At 35.2% G+C, this 23,069-nt stretch overlaps 1 protein-coding gene across 1 annotated transcript in view; it reads right to left on the reverse strand.

The window, feature by feature from the left end:
- Nucleotides 1–10,521: 10,521 nt before the first annotated feature.
- The window catches only part of LOC145932575 (zwei Ig domain protein zig-8), a 50,099-nt gene continuing 37,551 nt past the window's right edge, over nucleotides 10,522–23,069 (reverse strand). Inside the window, exon 5 of the mRNA XM_083031608.1 lies at nucleotides 10,522–19,490. Coding sequence (XP_082887734.1) covers nucleotides 19,390–19,490 — 101 coding nt within the window. The 3' untranslated portion in view covers nucleotides 10,522–19,389. The remainder of the gene's footprint in view (nucleotides 19,491–23,069) is intronic.

Raw genomic sequence — 23,069 nt, forward strand, 5'->3', positions numbered from 1 at the left:
TCCTTTCCGTTTTCGAGTGTAAAACTGCCACGTAGAGCCACATTGGCTGTCGTTTAGATATTCTGTACAGTCGGCAGCCCTAACTACATGAAAATGTTACAACCGGGGGTTGCGATTATGCGCAATGCGCTTATGACGATTTGCAGATCGGTACATGCGCCACAAACAACGTTTCCGGTGCGCGAAGCGAAATCACGAAGTTGTCGGAAAAATATCTCTGCATTTTGTACATTTGAAATCTTAAAGAATCCTTGTATAAAAGAAAATTGCGACACGAAAAAGAAAACTAACTTTTAAATGAAGCTGCGCGAATAATTTACGTCAGTGAAAATAATTTCTCTCTCTCTCTCTCTCTCTCTCTCTCTCTCTGAAAAAGCACAACAAAATATAACTAAAAGTATAACAAGAAAAAAAACGAAGATCATAGATATGGCATTTTATTTCAATATTGAAATAGCCGACTGCATTAACATTTCGACAGGAGCGATCATTTACGCATACGCATACATACGATCTATTTTCATTAAACGACGTGTCTCGCATAACGTATCCATCGTTTATGTCAATGGCGAAGATCTAAGCGCAATTTCGGGATTGTCGAATCGAAATGTCGACTTCGCGAAATTATTATCTGCAGAACGTGGCGCGATTGGAAAACAAACCCTTGAAACTGTCCGAATGATACATCGGCGTCAATGGATTCGCAAGCAATTTCCCATTTATTTCCTATGATTTTCTTATCTTCGAGAAGAGGAGATGAGAATATTACAAAATGAAACTTACATAACTCGTGTCTCCATATACATATAAAAGAGATCTAGAGAGTGTAGAGAATGTCTGTCAAAATAAGATAAATAGATCATTCTAACTGAATCTTTCACAATTTAACTCAACTTTTAAAGGATAGAAATATAATATGAACAATCCTGAAGAACTTGAAAACACGTTTCGCCTATAAAGAAGAAATTATTGAAAAAAACAATAATAATTTCAGTAATTGAAAACTACGCGCATCTTGTAAAATCTATAATAAAATAATGAAGTAAATATGTTCAGCAATTTCGTATTTACATAATAAAAATCGCGACAATTTATCGCGATATAAAAAACGTTAGCAAAATTGTTAGATTATTTTTAATTTTTTCTCGAAAGAGAGTTTAGATTCATCGAATTCAAAATATCCTGGCGTTATATCTCGCGTTAATCTCTTCGTATTTCGCAACGCGCCGTTAGAATTCAGTAATTAAATTTCAGTCCCAGGCCAATTGCTCGTGATTGATTCGAATCGTTAAGTGGATACGGTTATCATATTACGTGCACACATTGTTCTCTTTCTCCTTCTATCTTCTAACATTTTCGCGCTCCTTCATGCCATGTATGTTGGCAAATAATTTATAATCACGCGAATTTATTAGCTTTTATCACTTTTCTTTTATAAAACACTTTTGCATAAGCAAGCAAGGCATCTATTTTATTCCACCGTATTAAAGTGTAAAATAGTGATAATTTTTTATCGAAAAGTTAACTATTCTAACGAAAGTTTTGATTTTCTTGAAGAAATTCTGTAGTTGTTTTATTAATCTTTCTAGATTCATACAAATTTAATGAATCTTTCTAAGTTAAATAAAAATACGTAATGTTAAATATATGTATAAACACGCATTTATAATTAATATTTATAATTTAAATTATTATAATCAAAAAGTGATAAATATTAATTATGTAATATATTTATTTTTTTTCATGTAACAAACATTTTCAGAATTAAAAAATTGGAAAAAGCACATATTATGAACTAAATATACAAATTTATATTTATTTATAAAACGTATAAAATATAATGTAATTCGTCCAATAGTTAGAAAATAATCTTATGATTTAAAGAAGATATTCGCTCAACTCGACAAAGATCTACATAGTTAGTTTCGATCCGGTAACATCTGCTGCTAATTACTACCGGTCTAATTATCATCTGACTCGAAACAGCTTCTGCAATTAGTCAACACACGCATCTTTCCGTACCAGACAATCCCATTAGACTCTTAAATCTCTCTTTAATTTGATTAAATTTACATAAAGTTATATAAATATAATAATGTTAATAATACATATTTATTTAAATAATGTTAGTATCATACAAATTTTTGCAAAAATTATATAATTTGTTAAAAAAATTAAAATGTAAAAATATTTATAGTTATTGACAGTGCACAAAAATTTTGTACAAATCGAAGACAAAAAGAACAATTACTTGTTTTACAAATTGAATTCATTTACACATATTTGCGGAAGTACAAAAATATATAGCTACATATAATAAGTGTTATTATAATGGAAGACATTCAAACATTTGCCAATTAATTTATATCATCGGCAAAATGCATTCGTGGAACCTCTCTTTTGACAGCTTCCTTTTATTTACTTAGAATTAATTTAGCTTTTTGTATAAATTGTTTTAATAGGTGCAATATTGAATATTCAGCAATAACATCCATTAGCATACGTTAGTTCAATATTACTGACATACAATAATATATAATTTCAGCTAATAGTTTTTTATCAAACAAAATATAGTAAAAAAAAATAATAATAATTTATGATTGAGAGAAATAATCCGCAAGTTTTGAAATAAATTCTGCAAACACAAAAATTCTATCTGCGCGATTGACAATGACATTTGTCACCGATGCGTCCGCGTCTTCGTAGGAGCGGATAAAAGTTTGCGTCGCGCGCGAGATGAACGGGGATGGTATCAATCGTCAAACTGTTTCCGAATTTGAGAGATAACCTCGGATAGCCCCGACGACGTCTCCAAAGAAAGTATCTTCGACCTGCTTTCGCCGAGCCGGATCGATGGCACCGAACTTGTCGTTGCTACACATATATAGCGAACCTACACACTCGTTTATCCCTGCCAAGGACATTCAGACGTCCATTTACATGGTAACACGGCACGACGTCGACGTCATGTAACTGGGCGAGTTTCTATCCGGGACTGCCCGACAAAAGGTTATTAGATCCTCACGATCTCACTTTCCTCCCCCATCCCCCACCCTTTCTCTCTCTCTCTCTCTCTCTCTCTCTCTTTATCTTGTGGCTCACTTACACGCGACGTTATGGCTCCTCGGTCGACCCGTCGAAACAAACTTCTGTCGTGTACTTGGAGACTTGGAGACGTCGTCAAGGCGCACGTCATCGGGAAGAATCCCGCAACGTGTCGTCACCAGCCAGTGCAGCGACATGCCGGAAGTTATCGAGAAACATGGAATGTATAGGGCACGGTTTACCTCGGCGTGTATATCTTGCATTCTCACGTTAGAACAAAGGAATCTTGACAGTTTTGAGAGAATGCATCACGCGGAAGCAATACAATCGCACCTGTGCACTTGTCTCATTCTCATGTCATCTCGCAATCTTCTTTTTAGAAAGTGTGTTGAAACATTGTTTTTCTAATATATATATTTGAAAAATCGAGAATCTGAGTAAGATATATTTCGCACTGATTTTAATTTCCTACGACCAAACGTGTCGTAATTCATTTCCGACATTTATAATCCGATTTCAAATTAAAAAATTGGGAATTCAATAAAATTTTCTTCTCTTTATTTTATCAATTACAATATCCTAAATGCGCGTTTATACTATATTGCTTTTTTTCAATATAAGTAAAGCACGAGAGATTTATGTGTGAGGTATCGTACAATTCTCTATCGGAAATATCGTAATAACTGCATAAATTGCTCATACACGTCTACAACTTTGTGAGAATTATTACAGCACACATACTCGTACATATACGCATAATCGAAAGCTGATTAAGACGTCCGAGCGTTATACATGAATATATTTGATCCATGCTGATCCGATTCGAGACCGAATGTAACATCTCGTAATCGATGACAAAGTGCGTAGCTATTAGCAATGACGAATTGGTTATTGTTGAAACAACATCGCACCATTTCCTCTCGGTAAATCAACCCCCAGAGTGATTGCCGTTCATCTCTCCCTCCTTTCTCCTTCCTGGAAACTCTAATTATCCCCGATGCTCCCGAAGTGACGTACGAGAAGATGATATCTGCCTCCGTCTAAGTTCATACCGAAACTTTGTTTTCATCCGATTGCCTAAGGGCTCGTAAGCTTACTCCGTAATCGGGCCCGCAAGCGAAGTCATCAGAATCTAATAACCTTTTGTTCGGAGAAACTAGCGTAGCCTTACATAGCGTGCCGTTACACTATAAACGGTCGGTTCTATTGTGATTATTCGTTCAGACCCAGGTGAGCCGAGATATGCAATACCTATAATTTGAATTCATTTTCTTATTTGTATAAAAGAGAGAAGTGAAAGAGTAAAGTAAATTTTCTTTCTCTATACAGCGATTCTTACCGTTTGCAATTAAAGATAAGCGAATATTCATACTCACCCATCTTACGCATCTCGTTGAACGCATCTTTCGTTGGCTGGAATCATATTATACAATAGAATTACGGAGATTAAAACAAACGAATCGTTATTATCATTGAATTGATCAAAGTTTCTGAATATCAGTCGATAGAAGAGAATGTCGCATTTGAACAATACTATACTGCCGCTGATATAATCGCTCGCGATGATAATTAGCTGTCAAGGCCCTAAAGACTCAATCTGGCATCTCGATCTGAATCAGATACACGGTTTTGAGATCTTGAATCGATACACGTGCAACGATAGCCTTCGCTTCCACCAGCTTTACTATTGCCCATTTATCTTGATCCTATCACTTACTTACTTATTTATGACCTATTCTATCAGTAATTCCGCGAGCGCAAAAAGTACAATAAAAGAATACGTAAACGTTAATCTATGGAATATATACTGGCGGTATATATCAGGGAACTATATTGGTTTAGCGGTCGGGATATAAACGGTATTGTGATATTGCCATTCTATGTTGTTTAGATGCGATTACTGTTATATATGCCGTAGTTTTTATTCCGTATCACAGGTCGAACTTTGCTATTTTAACATTTTTTTACGCTTTTTAAATAGAATCTTATTTTAGCTGTAGCAAAAGCGATACTATAAAATCGAAAATAAAAAAAATTCGCTTGGATAATTCGAATTAAAACTTTGATAGAATGTATAAATTAGCATTTAAAATATATCTATTTATTAAAAATTTGACACAAACGCTACAAAATAATTAATCTGTTGAGAATAATGTTTAGAAGTTTTTCTATGACATTCATCAGGTATAAATAAAACTCTATATTTGAATCTTTTCATTTTGCAAAAGTATAAAATATATATAGGATTCTTCATAAGCGCTAGAAAGATGAGATAATATAAAATTATGTAAATTATTTAATAATATTTTTTTCATTTAACGTTTAAAGTTCAGAATAATATGCATTTTCTCTCTGGCCATGTTAATTATTTTAATATATTTTCGCACACTTGCTACTGTATAAAGAAGAAATGCATACGCGCGCGCGTATCATAGCTTTAGGAGGGGGAAGTATTACGATTAAGGCAATTAAGTTAAGTGGTACTAGATTAAACGAAGAAGTTACACATCTCCAAGATACCGGAAGAAAATTGAAATGATTTCAACGGTCTCGCAAGAGAACTTATGCAAGCGCAGCACTGCATTTGGGTTAATGAAGTGGAAGTCTTAGGAACTAAAGTTTCCTCGCGAACGGCCTAATCAGCTCGCGATCATATCGCGGCGGATTTTCCTGTCCCGCTTCCCGAATAGCCACGCGATGTTCCTCCGTAAAGTGTGCGGTTTTATCGCGATAGATCTTACGCCACTCTCCGCCGAGAGCAAAAGGACGGACTGTCACACCTTATCGCGGTGCGCGTCACACACCAGCCCTTAGAGAGAGATTGTACCCATGTACCTTTTCTTTCATAAGTATGTTTAGTGGGGTATTGGGAACGGATTTTAATGGAAAAAGCGTATCTGCACAACGAGTGTCTGAAACCGCGAGAGTAGGTAGTGCCGAACATAGTTTCTCTATCTTTTTTATTTCTCTCTCCACGTTCTGGACCATCTAGCTCGAGCTATAAAACGCTGTTCGTCTTCTTTCTTTCTCTCTCTTCACTCTTTCAATCTTCTTTCACTATATTACATCCACATTTCTCTATCGCCCTTTATTTTTGTTCTTTTCTCTCTCTCTCTCTCTTCGCCCGTGCATCTCTAGTACAAACGTTTTACTCTGTTTGACTCTTTCCTTCTCCTGGTGTCCTTAGCCTCGACCGTTTCACTCGGGAGTCGTAAAGTCCGAAGCGCAAATAGCGAGATATTCGAAGCATGTACGCGAAAGAGCGGCGCGGCACAGTTGAACTGATATTTGTAGTTAACCGCAAAACTGGAACGGGCGTTTCTCGTTCTTAACGACCGCGTTGCAAAGCGATAAAGTCATCTGGATAAAAAGGGTTATACGGAAACATACGCGTATAATCGTGCCGCACGTCGAGCGCCATTTCCGACGTGCTATTCCAACTGAAATTAAAGTTTTTTGCATCATCCCCGTCAGCCACGAGAGGAGGACGAAAGCGAAGGTCTATGCAGATATTAGAACGCAAATTGTCGACGACGTATCCGCACTTGCGCGAAAACTGAATCACTGAACGCGTTTTCTTTTAAAAGTGGAGAAAAAAATTGAAAAAAAAAATTCGTTTGAAGAAAAAATCAAGAGAGAGAGAGAGAGAGAGAGAGAGAGAGAAATGTTAATACTACAATTTTATATCAGTAGCATTCTTAATTTTTATTTGTCAGAAGATCCATAAATTATATCTGTGCAATGAATGCAATTATTATTACTATTGTTATACATATTATTATGTATAATATATATATATTATTATATGTAATTAGATATTTGATAATATATTTTATCATTTTATACATATTTTTATGTATCAAACGATATTATTATTATTTCATTGCATCGTATTAGAAATCAAGCCGTATTTTCTTGTTGAAAAGTAAATTTATTCACCTTCTGTGTAATCGATATCAATATTTGCAAAGTTGATTTCATTAATTCTCCCCTGCTGTATAAATTATGCGATTTTTCGAGAAGTTGTTTCTCGGAGAGTTTTAAGAATAAGATCATTGATATGACGAATTAATGAGCCGATAAGTTGGACGATCCAGCAGCTTAAAACATATCATAATTAAGAAGGCTAATATATAATGATGAAATAATATTATAATGCATAACATTAAAATAATTACAGCAAATGTATACTACAACATTTAAGTTTTGTTTGCTCACTAAACATAATGTTCTGAAACTTCTCATAATAATAATAATAATAATGTATACTTTTTATTTGTTCATCAGAGAAAATGTGATTATGCATTAGAACATTAATAAGTCAAAATAATTATTTTCCCAACGTATTTTTTTTTATCATAGAAAATACATTGACACTACAAAAAATATAATATATATATTTTATTATAATTGAAACTAAATAATTTTTTTAGAGATAATATAGCTTATATCGCAAATTTGGCAAGTTTATGAAGGTTTGCTCTTTTTTCCACAATGTGTAAAAATTTATTATTACAGAATTAATTAGCAATTAGAAGTAGCATGCTTAATACTTTTATTTCTCGTTTTGTCTGTTATACTCACTGCAGTGATTGGTTTCCGAAATCCGTGTCATCCCGTGTTTGTTTTGCCTTCCTGTCATAGTCGCGGCTGGCTGTGCAACGATTCTCGGTTAACACTTCGTGTTACAGCCGCGCCTCGTCGGAGCCCTCTCCCGTCGTGTGTTCCTTTGTAGCACATACTCAAGGATTGTCATGTTCCTTCTTCTGACCGTGCACGAAATACTGCACTTTACTGCGGAATCCACAAAACCGCGCGGCATCTCGCGAGCTTACTTCTTAGGTATTTCACGGAGAAGAAGCGTCCATCACTTTGGTTGCTGCAAACGTTGAAACTCGACACGCTGTTAGAGAGCTTTGGTCGGATGCTCGTTAACTGTAGAAGGATATCGCGTTACGTTTCGTCGAGTCGAGTCGAGCATTTGTAAGTGGATGAATGCAGGGGGTTGATTGATCGCAGTCGATTTAGATGTCTCTTGCAAATTGGGAGAGAAATTGAGGGTGCTTGCGCCGAAAGATAAAGCAATGGCTCAGGCATAAGCAGAACTGAGATGCTAATGAATACCGAGAAAACATATGGAATAAGAGGGGAAATAGAATATTACGTAATAGAGAAGAAAAAATGGAATTACATATATAATATTATTTCATTTTTAATATTCTACAAACGTTCGATTACGGTAAATGTAGCATTAATCTCTGGAATTTAATAGTCTATATAAAGTGGTAGAAGGAAATATAGTGAGAGCGCGGAAAGAAAAATTAATCGTACTTTCATAAATTTAAAAAATAAATGATTTGTCACGTACATAAATTAAAGTCGAATTCGTAAGTTGAATTATTTTATGTGCTTTCTGACAATAATGAGTTTTTAATATCCGCGATCGATATGTAACCTCGTTTCTACAGTCATTTCTAATAGCGTCTATGACATTGGTGCAACTGCAGTATTTGCTGCTCACGCTTTTGTCTTTTTTCTTTCTCTTTGATGAAGAGAAGTACAGCAAGCGCTGAAATTTTTAGCGCAACGAAAACTTTTTAGAAAGATGTCCCACCAGTGGCCAGTTACCCTTAATTTGGAACAACGCCAGTGCGTGGTTATTAAAAGTTGGCGACCCGCGCGTACTGTGGTAGTTAAATATTCAATTTCCATAATCTTACAGTCTTGTACCGATTGCGTTGGCAAAAGTGGTCGGAAAAAAGGCAACGATTGCACCAGTGTCTTATGTAAAATATATTTTATTCGTAACGTAGTCACTCGCATTTTTTAAAGAACGAATTCACAGAATGAAATCTTAGAATAAAGTTTCTTAATAAACGTTAAGATTAATAAAAAAAGACATGCTAAAAGTTATATCTGTGACATATATTTCTCTTATTGTTAGATTACATCTCTTTTTCTTTCTTTCATATATTTGTTAGTAATGATGATATAATTATGCTTTCAACACGACGTTTGGAAAATCGATACTAAATATTCTGTGCAAAAAAGCGATTCGCTAATTTAAGATAAGTAAAATAAACCGTCGTTTAAAAGCAAAAATTGTTTGAGAAATTGTATATTTTGCATTCAACTATTTATGCACTTCCCTTCAGACGATTTTAATTAACAGAGAATAAATATTTCACCTAAACATTTTTTCTTGCATCAATAATAAATAAATAGATGAAATGCAGAAGAGAATATTCGTATTTTTTACTTACAATTAGTGTTTTATATATATTTATAATATTTATATATTCTTATGATATCTTTTAAATTCTACGAAAGATTTTTTTTTCATTAGATTTAATTACATCAACATTTCCGAAAACCATTACTTTGTTCTTGCATTTATTCTTGTTAATTAGTAAAGAGACGTTATGCTAAAAATTGTAAATACATAAGCAATCTCTTCTCCTTTATAAACAACTCTGTAAATATTTTAAAAAATCTGTAGTATTATTATTAACTGTTCTATCTTCTCCATTACATTGCTTACAAAGTATTATGAATATGTGTGCTCTTTTATATCACAATATTTTTTATATATTAAACTCAATAAATCTTACCAGACTCTATAAATCTATTATAAGACAGAAATACAAAGAATCATCTTTTTATGTATTCATATGAAAATATGAATATATAACGATGGATATATGAAAGAGCATTTTTATTGGAGTTTCGATGTCTGCGCTTACTTTTTTGAGTCTTCTCTTGATACGTCGTTCCGTGTTTCGAATACAATCAAGTGACGATAGAGTGTCAGAAATACCTCTTGACGATATCCTTTGAAGCTCGTTAGTTAACGTTGGCAAAAAGAGCATTCTGGATAAAAGACTGTCGGAACAGAGAAGACGCAAGTCTGTAGAAGCAAAAGGATTTCTTCAAGAATCTGGTCGTTTCCACGACTGCAAGATGTAAGAGATGTGATCTCAAAGGTGGAGATTTTAACAAAGGAAATACTCTCAAGCCGATTGGCTAAAGGTGTTACGATGTCACCTTTGTAACGAACTTTTTCAACTTCTTTATCGCATATTTATGTGAAAAAGAAAATATGGGGAATCAATCTCAAATCAATTATAATATATATAAATGTAATAGCAAAATAATATTATATCAATATGATATAATGTTGTGTGTTAATAATGTTTATTAAATATTATCACATATAATTCGTATTATACGTAACACTAATAAAAATATATAGATTTAATAAGAAAAATTTATTTTTTTTCAAGTGACACTATTTAAAAATACATAATTTTCTCGGTCTCTGGATTTGATAGTCTTGCAAAGAAAATATTTTGCGGACATGTCAGATTATAAATTAATAGTAGAAAGAGATTAAATGTCAACAAAAAAGAAATAAAAAACATGTATAGTACTATGAAATAGAATTATTATTATTCTATATCAATAAAAAGATCGATGAAGACTTATCAGGGAGCATTTATTTTTTTAGGATACGTTATGTACATGCGGCTCTACATGCTCCACCCGAAAGAGCAGGCCACTCCACTTCCTTTCAACATTTTTATTTAGTAAACATCATCGTAATATCATAGTATGTACAATAATATACCTATCTATTTCTAACGATATCACTGCGATTACGGATTTCTTTTGTGTCCACTTTTTTCTTCTCTTCTTATCTCGTACGCTTGCATAGCGAAATTGTCAAGTTAGGATCTATACGGCTCGTCAAATTCTGTTCCGTCGCATTGTTTTTGTCGGAGTGCACTCTCCAAACAATTAATTCACGATCTAGTTAACGATTAGTTTCTCACTCGCCGCCTATTACCTGTCTCGCTGTTGCGAAATTTCGCGCGCGCTTTCGTATCCGCAATAAATGCGTGGCGCGCGCAAATTGGACGCAGCATTTACCAATGCGGATGAGTCGAGAGAGAGGATGAGGGCGATACTTTATCACTAAAAAAAACTGCCTTCTCTTTTATGAAGAGCGATCACACTTCGTGCAGCTCTCTGCAAATCTGTGCGCAACAAATCTTTATTTTTTTTCTGTAAATATTTCCTATACAAATAGCGTGTACGCAAAAATACAAGCGAGTGTAACACATGTCATAACTCCAGAATTTACGCGAGAACGTGTATTTATGCGGAAAAAATTCGTGCAACGTCAATGCCAAGCGAAAAAGGATAGTTTGGAAGTAAAGACACTGAAAGGAAAACGATCGTATTGAAGTTCGGAGATCAGGATGAGGATGTGAGAGAGGTTTCGCGGACAAACCAACCGCCGGACTTCGAATTGGATTCCGTTCGCGCCTGGAATTCAATTCTCGACACGGCTGGCCACGTGGAATGAACAAAATTCGAATTCGTTTCATCTTTCCGAGCCCGGGCAACGTGCCGCGTTTACCTCATTTCGCGGCTCGCGGAGTCGGGAATTCGGAACGTGTCTGCTTTTATTCTACGCACTATATAGGGTAAAACCGTCATAATGTTCTCTTCGCGAGAAATCCTTTAATGTATTTTAATTTGATTTGTTTTCGAAGCATCTGTATAAATTTCGAATAATTTACCGATAAGAAATTACTAGCTACAAACTAAACTTAAAGAAGGAAAATAAACAAGACCAATAAATCTTTGGTTATTTAAAAAATTTTAATTTTTTTGTTGAAAAAAATATACATAATATTAAAAACTAAAAAAATAAAATTAATAAATAAGCTTTTTACATATTTTCGAAACAAGGAAAAATTATCAATATTATTATTAATTTATTTTGAAAACGATATTCTAGTGATTCTGGGACATTATTGTGTGTGTATGTCTCTGTAAAAAATTGATAAAAACTACTATTCAGAATTGTTCTACAGTTATCACTCCTTGACAGCGAACGACATGACGCTTAAGTTACTTCCGCTTCCATGTATAGATGAATCCGAAGCCACGCGATGCCTGGTACGATATTCGGTCACGACATCCTCGGTAGGATTTGGCTCGCGTGATAAAAGGTCGCGTAATAAAACGGGTGTTTCATCCAATAATTCGTATTATTAGGAAGATATTAATATTACGCGAGAGGAGAGAGAGGTAATCCCTCCAAATTGTGTGTGTACGTGTGTGGCGTGGTTGCAGTTGCCGATAGTTTCGTTTCGATCAGACAATAATTTCGCTCGTGCGTTGCATTCGGGGGATGATGAATGCCGCCTAATGGCTCGCGCGAAATTGCGTCTGATTTTGGATTCGCTCCGAACGCTCCGCCCGGCTAATCGTTGCGCTATAGGAATTGAAGTTTATCGAAGAATATTGGAAAGTAATGAACCGAATATATTCTCGCAATTATAAAGTTAGAGAGAACAATACCAACTTGGAGTTACTGCTAGATTTAGCATGATTCCTTTGTACAACTAACAAAATTGACATCTTTGCGCATCACAGATATTTTAGAAAAAATTTCTCTCTCGTATTAATTTAGAATTTATCGTAAATTGTACTATAATAAAGGATGAAGAGAGAGAAAGAGAGAGAGAGAGAGAGTGAGAGAGAGAGGGGGGAAGGAGGGGAAGGAGGAGAGAGAAAATTTGATATTAATATTATAAGCTATAAAATCACAGCCAAATTGTATATTCTTAATTCTAATTTATATTGACGTATTTTATAAGTTATAATCAAGCTTAAGTTAATATAAAACGTATTATTTATTGTAATTATTAAAATGAAAAATAATACATATTTTATACATTTTAGAAACATTTATGTTACAACTAAATATATATATGTATATACATATTTATGTATGTATAACAAAGATAATTTTATCTACAAATTAGTGATTTTTTCAAATAACACTCATTAGGTGGGAAAAATATTTTATTTTTAATTGAGATGTAATTTTGAACGAGAATATATCCATTTGCGGAAGGATATTAAATAACATTCAATCAATCAACGGTGAGTTATGTAACAGGATAAGCTTAACACAACATTGAGTTTCAGAGAGAAACAGGTAAATGTTATATTTATCACATTCCGCTTCATGTAAATTCAATTCGTAATTAAGAGAGAGTGACACGTTCATTTCATTTTGGTATTACTCGAGAGAAATGCTGACATCATAAAATTCCAAGAAATGAGATTAACTAATTTATTTGCATTCTGGTATGTTTTCAACTGTTTATTTAATTCAGACGCTACTTATATCTTTATATATGTATGTACATATTTGCATTAAAAGAAATTAACTACAAGTTGGTGAAAGAATTTCCGTTGGCATACACCTATAAGCGTTGTGTGTTTAACCGGAATAACCAGGACCCCATTGATACCGCCTTCCAAACATCCGCTCAGTAACGGGAAAATCGATGCGGCACGCATTGCGGACCCGGACCCGCGACTCAACGGCGCGCTTCCTATCTCTTACACCCAGTTTCCGTCGAAAAGAAAGAAAAACGCCTGCAAACTTTTGTTTCGGTCTCTGACGCTCTCGTACCCGCCCGCGCAATTATTTTTCTCCCCCCGACTTCTCATTGTGTTCGAGGGCCATATATTCCACCGCCGAATCACACGTGTAAGCGTGACTCTAGCAAGTTCGGCCTCTTGAGAGAACTTTCGAAATATTATCTTTCTTACACTCTTGCACTCTCTCGGAATTATGTGCTTTTTTATATAGCCACGTGACAATATGCCGACAGGTTCTGCTTCGAGATTTCTTTATGAATTTCATTTTTTCTCCGTTTTGTTTATTTATTTTTCTCTTCTTATTTCAAAGCATAATATATTTAAAAGGAGAAATGTCAAAGAAACATGCAAATAACTTTGAAAGCTCTCCTGCAATAGAAGAGATGACATTATCATTGTTTTCTTCAATTTTATAAGGTTCTAAATTTATCTATTTTTCTTAAATATAAATAACGTAAAAACTCGTGAAATTTTGTATATAATTCAATGAGCTTTCTTGCATAGTAAAATGAAAGGAAGATTTAGTTCATTATATTTTATTAAGCGATGACATATATACGTAAATGATTAACTTCTTCTCGACTCGATTTAATATATATATTTCATTGCTGTCAAAGACTCTCGTAAAAACTCAGAAAAATTTCCTCAGTAAAGAAACTTGAATAAATTCTTTTTGCAAACAAGAGCATCTATTATCGTTAAAAAATTATGATAAATAAAAATAAATATACGCTCTTCATATGATTCTACTTTTCTGGAGTAATGACAACACACACACACATATTTCTATCTTTTTTCACATCGCTCTCTCGACTCATCGCGTTACTTAAATCGCCTCTGACAAACGACCATCCGTGCCGTCGTAGAGAGTTTCTTTTGTGACAGGCGGACTTGTGTATTTGCATAAGAACGCGAAGATGCAAGCGACTTCGTTTCGTCGGGCGTGGATGACCCGAACGATATTTTCGATACTGTTCTGATCGCACTGGCGCGCACATACAACGATTTCTTTTATTGGTTTCCCATTTTCTCAGGGCTTCCATTTTCCGCGGATGCGTAAGCGGCAAAAAAAATGACGCGTTTTGTTCACGTATTATTGCACTTAATCTATCTTTTCAATATAAAAATTCTTGATATTACAGCTAGAAATAAGACAAATCATTTTTAGATTTACTTGAATATATACATATAATAAACTAAAGACTTTCCTGAATATTTAAAAACTTTTTAAGCATTTTATTAATTAACAAATAATGTGTAAATTAATTTCAACTTTATGAAAAAATAAAAATAAAAACTCTTTATATAATATATTTATACAATACATTTTATGAAAGCTTTAATCACTGCTTCAATTCATGATAATTAGAAACATGAGTATTCAAAGCATTTTAGAAAATTTTTTTCTATTTAAAAATCATATGTTAGGTATTGTATTCAATTATTAATTGCGTAAGCGTAACATATTCGCGATGATAAATCATTCTATATATAACAAAACAAAATCTAAGCGAAACTTTTTTTTGATAATAAGAAATAAACATTTGTAGATCGCTTTTTTTCATGGAAAGTAGAAAAAGTTTCTTCTCGTCAGACAGACCGATCGTCGCTTGTCAGCGCTATCCGGCAGGATGTCATCGAAACATATACAAATAGAAAGTGAAATCTCTCTCTCTCTCTCTCTCTCTCTCTCTCTCTTTTTCTCTGTTTTTTTTCTCAGTCTCTCTCTCTCGTCCGCGCGATTGGAGAGTGATTTCTCCGCATCAAAAATTTGCGATTGTCTGGAGACGCGTCCGAGAATCAGGGGAGAGATCGGCTCGCGTGTCGAAAATTTCCAAGGCGTGTGAATGTGATGTCGCACAAGTTATGATACCGACATTATGTACAAATTCGCGATTTGGTATTCTGATGCTAACGCCGGTAGGACGTTCGTTGAACGGCAAAACAGGTCGGTCTAAACAGGCAATGCGCATTCGTCGCATTGCTGATTAGGGCATCGCCATTAGGCTTAATCCGTATGTAGACGCGCACGAAATACGTGCTAGCGAGACATTGCTGCGTTTGTGCGTGCGTGTTATCACGGATCGAGAGTTTAACATGTGTCTGGTAAGCGAGTTAACACGCATGCTATGTTAGTATGCAGCGAAATCTCTCTCTCTCTCTCTCTCTCTCTTTGTCTCCCTGTTTCTACAAGCTCGTCTTTTAGCTTCCATCTCACCAACTGCTATGTAGTTTATCAGTCTACATCACTATCTCGATCATTTTGTCTGTCCAACGATCTGGATCGTTAGGGTGATGACAAACGATGACGGGAGTGTTCGGCCTTTGATTTGTTACCTCTCGTTTTCTAGCGTTGAACTAATGCATTCAAAATTATGCAAAACTATGCCGATATCATTGCATTGATACTTTGATCTCAAGATCTTTACATAATCCTTCCTCTATTAGCATTCTGTGAATTTAATTATTAGAGAATTTATACGGTATGGCTTAAACACGGTGCATCAAATATGCAATATAAAACGACATCATTTTAACATATCTCTTTAGTAATACAGTTGAATTATTACTTGATATAGAATAATTATTACAAAAAAAAATTAATAAAATACTATTATATAACCAACATTGCATTTAGTGCATTTTTCAGAAATTGAAACAATAAATATTTTGCCATCGTTAAATTGCAAGTTCTTCTAATAGGTAATTCAATTCTGTATTGTTTTGCACATATCTGTAATATAATGGAGTATATAACATGATATGGCGATCATTGGATATATGAAATAAAAGGTCATAACTAACTGTGCAAAATAGAAGCAAAAATGCCTCTATCGAAAAATAATATCGTATAACATATAACATTTTTTCCCGACTAACCAATGATCGATTCGCAGAAGCAAAATTTAAAGCGCGCTTCGTCTTCGTTTCTATCGATAGAATGCTTATTTATGCGTGGCCTTCAATAATCGCTGGCGATTATTGTATCAAATTGTCTCGCGCATGGTGAACTTCGATTCGATTATTCAACCGTTTCATTTCGCGTTTATTTGCGATTATAAGATTAACTTTCATACACGTATGCCGTTTATTGTTGTCTGTTCACGCTAATTGCTTTCTACTAGCTCTTGATCATGTGCCGTGTTAAAACAAGCGCGTTTAATTGTTTCTTGTATCTTTGCTTATTGCCTTGAAATAAATGTAATTACTATTGACGCTATACAATATACCATCGCATTATAGTTACGTCAATTTTAATGCATGCATTTTCTCTGATTTTTAGGCTTGCTTCTTTTTGTATACAAAATATTTATTTGTATATTATTATATTTAATCAATTTATTTTTCAAATGTGTTTTTTACGATTTTTATATAGAAATTTTTATAATACGCGAAAATTATTAAATTATGAAAGAAATAATTTAATTAATACATAAAAAGTGATTTTTTTATAATTAATAATATTTAATTTATTTTCCAATAATTTAATTTTGTGCATATATTTATTGTTTTTCCTTATAAAAATTATATATTTTTTTTATGCTTATTTTATCCTCATATTTATTTTAAATCTTGATAATTATTAATCTTATGTAGACTTTAATATGAAATCAAATGACGCCCGATTAAGTACCTTTGTGCTATTCAACATTAGTAAAGCCGTCAATGAAGGGCTAATCGTGGACGATAGAAAATTAGAGCATAATTAAAGTGTTTACAATGGGCTACTTAAGCCGATTGTGAGTTTATGCCGATTGCATTCAATTACTGATTCTCCGTGTCACGAGTTTAATCATGAATTGAACGAGCACAAATTTAGATACGATTTCACAATGCGCGAATCAATACATGCAGCCTCGCACTAAAGCATTAAAGCGTGTCTTATCAAATATCTGTATCTGATTATATTGAAAATATTTGCTAAAATGCATTCGAATTAAAATATATTTACAATTAGTACCATACTAATTATCATATTAATGGCTAATTGTTCAAATTGATTGGTTTAGTGTGTATATTCGTATAATTATAATTACTACGATTGTGATTTGCAGAGTGGCTACATAAGAATGTGTATATTTGCAGCAAACAATAATATAAAATTGATATTTTCTTCTATGTTTAATGTGAAATATGAACGTTAGGATTTATATACAACCACTGGTATCAATTTTCAAGCTTTCCATTATGTGCTTTCTCATTATTAATTTATAGAAAAATAAATAAGTATCTTTAACGATAAATATCTTTTGATATAACAGTACTTTGATTATTGGCAATGATATACCTATATATTATATAAATATTTTTTTCATAAATATTTATTATTTTGTAATTTCTGCTTGATAAAGAAGATAAAGACAAATTGATCTGTGCGATGATAATCATCGGAAGAAAAGAAAGCTTAAATGTCAATATTAAATGTTAGGGTGTTGATTGCAAAAACTGTGCTACAAACGTCATAAAATTTATTGTGTAATAAAATTACAAAAAATCTTATTTTAAAATATCATCAAATTTTTAATACTCTAGAAAAAACAAGGATTTCTTTTTTAAAAAGTGTCGAAAATTTATAACACTAAAAAAACAGGAATTTTTTTTTAAAAGTGTCGAAATTCGAGAAATTTTTAAATGTGATAAAACTAATCGTATGTACTATAGAGAGAGAACGTTGTGCAGATATAACTTGGCGAATCGTAATAAAATTTATCACGGAGTGTATCAGCGTTACCGGAACTCAAGAGTGGCATCGCGAAAAGTACATGAGCGTATCGCACCGATTATCGTACGGCAGTTTTATGAAATACGGAAAATTGCCGAATCGAACACTCCAGTCACGTTTTATTTTCCATTGAATCCACGTAGCATGCATCCCCAAGATTCGACCGCTCGTAAAACGTACCGTAAAGGCAATTGCTTCTCGCCTTTACGTTTCTCGTAAATCGGTTCCTCCCAATGCGGATTACCTAGATTATCGAGAGGGAAGGGAGGGAGTCCAGCGGAGACGACCCTTTTTCCTTTTGTTCGTGCAAAGGAGAGCTTTTGCGCGCCAGATTTGCCACGAAGCGCCTGCACTTCCGGCATTAGCATCGACGTTCACTTAATTAAATGCCTTTCCGCTCAAAGATACACACACACATACACACACACGCACACACACACAAACACACAAACACACACGCACACACACACACATAATCTCTCTCTCTTCGTCGCGGCTGGCCAAAATGCGTGTGACAAAAGTACACGCATTCCCGAGTTTTCCATTTTGATTTCTGATGCACGTCGACACGAGATTGTTATTAATTAGTGGTGCACGGAGAAAGTGACGTTTCCCTTCGAATAAGAAGAAACCAATCGGTTCGGCAGTAACTCGATGTGCCATCGTGGTTCCCATTGAGGTCAGAAAAGAGAAAGAATAGATAATCGCGTGGACGCTTTTACGCTTCGCGCGTTCTCGCTTTACGTGCTATGCATCTTGTGTAATCTGACGTATCGCTAATAAATTGTAATTCACAATGCTTTTGCAAGAGACACGAATGGTCGATTAATTGAAAGTGTTGTTCTTACGGGGGAGAAAATTGATGTCTTTCTTATATATTGGCAGTTTCTCTTTCTCTCCTTTATTAATAAAAACATCGTGAATTACATGCAACGTATCAACTAATAACACACGCTGTCTTAATCATTTCTTTTTCCTTTTTCGGAATCTCTTTATACTCCCGTACAAAATGCAGTATCGTCCCGCGATCACATCTATTAGATGGAATTATATACGTGGAAACGCATTAACACGTAAACGCATGATGATGAGGAACGTACCGCGACGGATGTGAACTCCGAGTCGTGGCCATTTCCGTTTCTTTTTGTTTTCATTTACACCGAGGATATGTACAAAATGATGAGGGACACCAATAGACAACTCGAGGACAGTATCGGCCCCGCGGTCCCGGTCTGCATCGCTTCCGGTCGCTCGCCTGTAACACGAAGAGCAATCCTACTTGAGATGCGTCGGTCTCCCCCTTATGAATATTAATTATTGGAAATTTATTTCAATATTTTTATCGCAATATCTATAAAAAAAAAGATATATATGTAAGAGAATATATTCCTCTCTATTTTCTCGCGCGGTTCCGTCTTCTTTTATCGTGACACGTTGGCGTTGAATTATCCTTCCAACTGGAACTCGGCTAACCGGCTATACATTTTTATTACGTCACTCCTGCTTCTGTTACGCGGTAAACCCATTATTACGAGAGGTTCTCGGGGGGTTTATGCCAGGAATAAATAAACCATCCATCAATCTATCAAGTCTCATTCAGTGAATATAATCTACTTCACGCGAACCGGAAGAAGAGAAAGGGTCTAGAGGAGGGAAAAGGCGCAAGAAAAGGGGGTGGAGGGACTAAAACGGGCCGGGATTGCGGGCGTGATCCGGATAACGAGGGCTTACTATGCAGCACGTGCCACTGCCACGGATTGGATTTTTGCATGGGAAAGTTATTGAAATACTAGTGACGTGTGTACACCGCGCGAGGAAAGTTTCTCCGTCCAATGTGACTGGCTGAAATTAATTGAATCGCCCGCACGTTCGTTCATTCCGCGTCGCGGAATGCGTCGCGAAACTTTTTAATGAATTTCAGCTGTGAGCGCGATACATTCGGATAAATGATCCCAATTTCTGACGGGCGCAATTTGCCGGTCCGCGCGACGCGAGATCGCCATGTTTGTTTGTTTGTTTGGAATGTTGATCGCGGACGATTTCGCCGCTATTGTAAAAGTTCCGGTCGGAGGATATACATACATATATGTATATACAATATATATTAGGCTCGTCCTCTCTCTATCCGACGTTCCATCGGATATCGGTCACTTCGTAAAGCGAATCAAAGTACAATTTCCGGAGACGCGCCGAACCTCGCCCCTCCGTTTTATCCGTTAGGTCGGACGCGAAATTTTCCGACTCGATCCTCGTAAATTTTCCAAGTTTTGCGCCCACTACCGCGAAACTTTGCTACGTTCGTTCGTTCGTTCGTTCGCGTTATCCGCTATTTCTTATCGCGACGCAAGAGATTTTGGAAAGACATTCCTTCTGACGACGCGCCGGTATTGGGGGTTGCAAGAAGGGAGGGAAAGTGAGAGGAGGAGGAAGAGGAAGAAGATGGGAGACGAACTTTCTCTGAAATTGTTTTTAACGCATTGTAACCGGAAACTGGAGGAATTATTTCGGAGTATGGCTAATGGCAAAGTTTTCACGCGAATTCGGGGACCTATATATTTCTTTCGAACGTGGAATATCTCGGTCGCCAGCAGCCAGAGACGAGAGCTTCTCTGTATGCGTGTACGAATCGAAGAGTAATTTCCGCTCTCCGTTCAAGCCGTATCAAACCGGATAGTTGTAAATTTTTGCGAGCTTTTAAAATGTCGTATTCTACGGACAGGGTCGGGATTTTTCGACGGTAAAATTTTAAGAGCGTGTACTCGAGAGTTATTTCTCGCCGTTACAATTTGTATTTTTCGCGATAATACCGTGCATTAATCGGTATCGCAGCAATCAGATCGCTGCGATTTAGATTTTCCACAGCAAATATTCCGGAAAAAGTCGGGAAGACTAAAAATTACAGAAATTCAAGCACTGATTTATTCTTAATGTATTTTGCGTTTTAATTCTACGGTTTAAAAGTTAAAATGATATCAATATATAATATATTATAAAATTATATCGATATATAAAATTATATCAATATATAAAATAAATACATTCAGCTTGATACAAATGTTAAAAGAAAGGTACCAGAATCGATATACGCGATTCTGTATTTCTCTAGATCTTAATTAAAAGTACAAAATAAAAATTTATGCCTTTTATATGTTTAAAGATATTAATTACAAAGATTGCTCTCTATCAAACTGTATCATAATTTTGATAATATTGTTTCAAACTTTTGAGTAAATGGCTCTTTGTGAAAGAGACAAAAAATATATAACAAAAATTTTTATAAATATCCAACGATAGAGTTCTACGTTTATAATTTCATTAATGGAATATTATTGGATAAATGACTTCCCTTCATATTTAAATATATCCAAGTATATTGAGAATAGATAAACTACCTGAATATAAAGAATATTGGTGCCTTTTTTGTAACGTTTTTGCGAATGGTCGTTTGTTATACACGATAGTACGCGATTACAAACGTGCGACCGGATTATTTTTGTTTTTTCCATGATGTCCCACTTCACGATTTTACAAATTCCGATAACGGTGATACAAGTATTATATTCATTGAAATTTATTCCATACACTCGCGATATTGTCGTGTCACGAAAAAACGGGCCGGGATAACGAATATAATTCAATGTCTACCGCACGCGTTTTATTAATAAATTATTCAAGCCGGATCATCGAAGCGTTCGCCAACTCGGTGCGCGATTCCTTTTCTCCATCGCGGATGACGAAGGGCCTTATTATACGAAACCGGCTCATTATATATATACGATATTCGCCGCATTTGTGTATATTCGCGCAGGCGCTCGCGAATATTTGTACGCGCAAACTTCGCGACTGCATAATTGCCCGAGAAGTTGATTAGAGCGAAGCAAGTTTTGAAAGCGAGTCCCTGGGAAGGGACAGCTGGCTCAAGTACACCAGACCGATATTATTCTCGGAGCATCCCTGGTACACGTGAGATCACGCGACGAGAGTAATAAGAATGCGAGGGAATATTTTTATTTTCCTTTTCTCGGGCATCATTATCGTCCAATTTCCATTCCAAGCGGATTCGCGAACGGCAGGATCCGCCATTTGTACGTTCCGGAAAACTTTTTCGATCCACAACGACCGAGGGGGAAGAAGGGATTTTAACGATCGCGGTCGCGAAATATCCCGGAGTTTACGAGCTTGGTTGTAAATAGTTAATGCTTAGAGGCCCCGTGCGGGGAATCCCCGAACACAGCGGCGGCCAATAGAATAATTCTGCACGCTGCAAAACGGGGACCGACGACAACTTTGGGAATTTGTGGGGCGGAAATTGCAACTTACGGAATGAATAGTCGATTCGAAATTCCGGTATCTCTTCTCTTGCGCGCTTCGAAGCGACATTGATGTCCAATCGTTGCACCACGAGACAGAAATTACCTTAATTCTATGGGATTGCATGCACAAGTTGGGAGCCTGTCCGTCCGATAACCACACTTTAATTATTTGTTAATCGTCGTGATATATTTTCACAAAAATTCGAAATTTTTATATTACATCGCGATATATTATTATTCAATAAATTCAATCGAAAAAAGCTCGTGTTTATTTTAGAAAATTTATACATAGATTCTATGCAGGATTTTTAATAATTATTCGCAACATTCGGGGTTTGTTTAAATAAGTGTTGGCAAACGTATGTATGATTTGACAGAAGCTCCAAATTTATGAAACAAACTTTGGGCTACTTTCGGCATAATTGACTGAATGATGGGGTGCAAGATTGCTTACGCTAGTATTTGCTCAGCGCACGTGACCTCTCGCGACGTGTCGTACTCGTAAAACATCGAGGAGAAGG

Source organism: Prenolepis imparis, unplaced genomic scaffold, assembly GCF_030444845.1.
Source record: "Prenolepis imparis isolate NDT839.2.m4 unplaced genomic scaffold, iyPreImpa1.0 SCAF_2, whole genome shotgun sequence".
NCBI classification, from domain to species: Eukaryota; Metazoa; Arthropoda; class Insecta; order Hymenoptera; family Formicidae; genus Prenolepis; species Prenolepis imparis.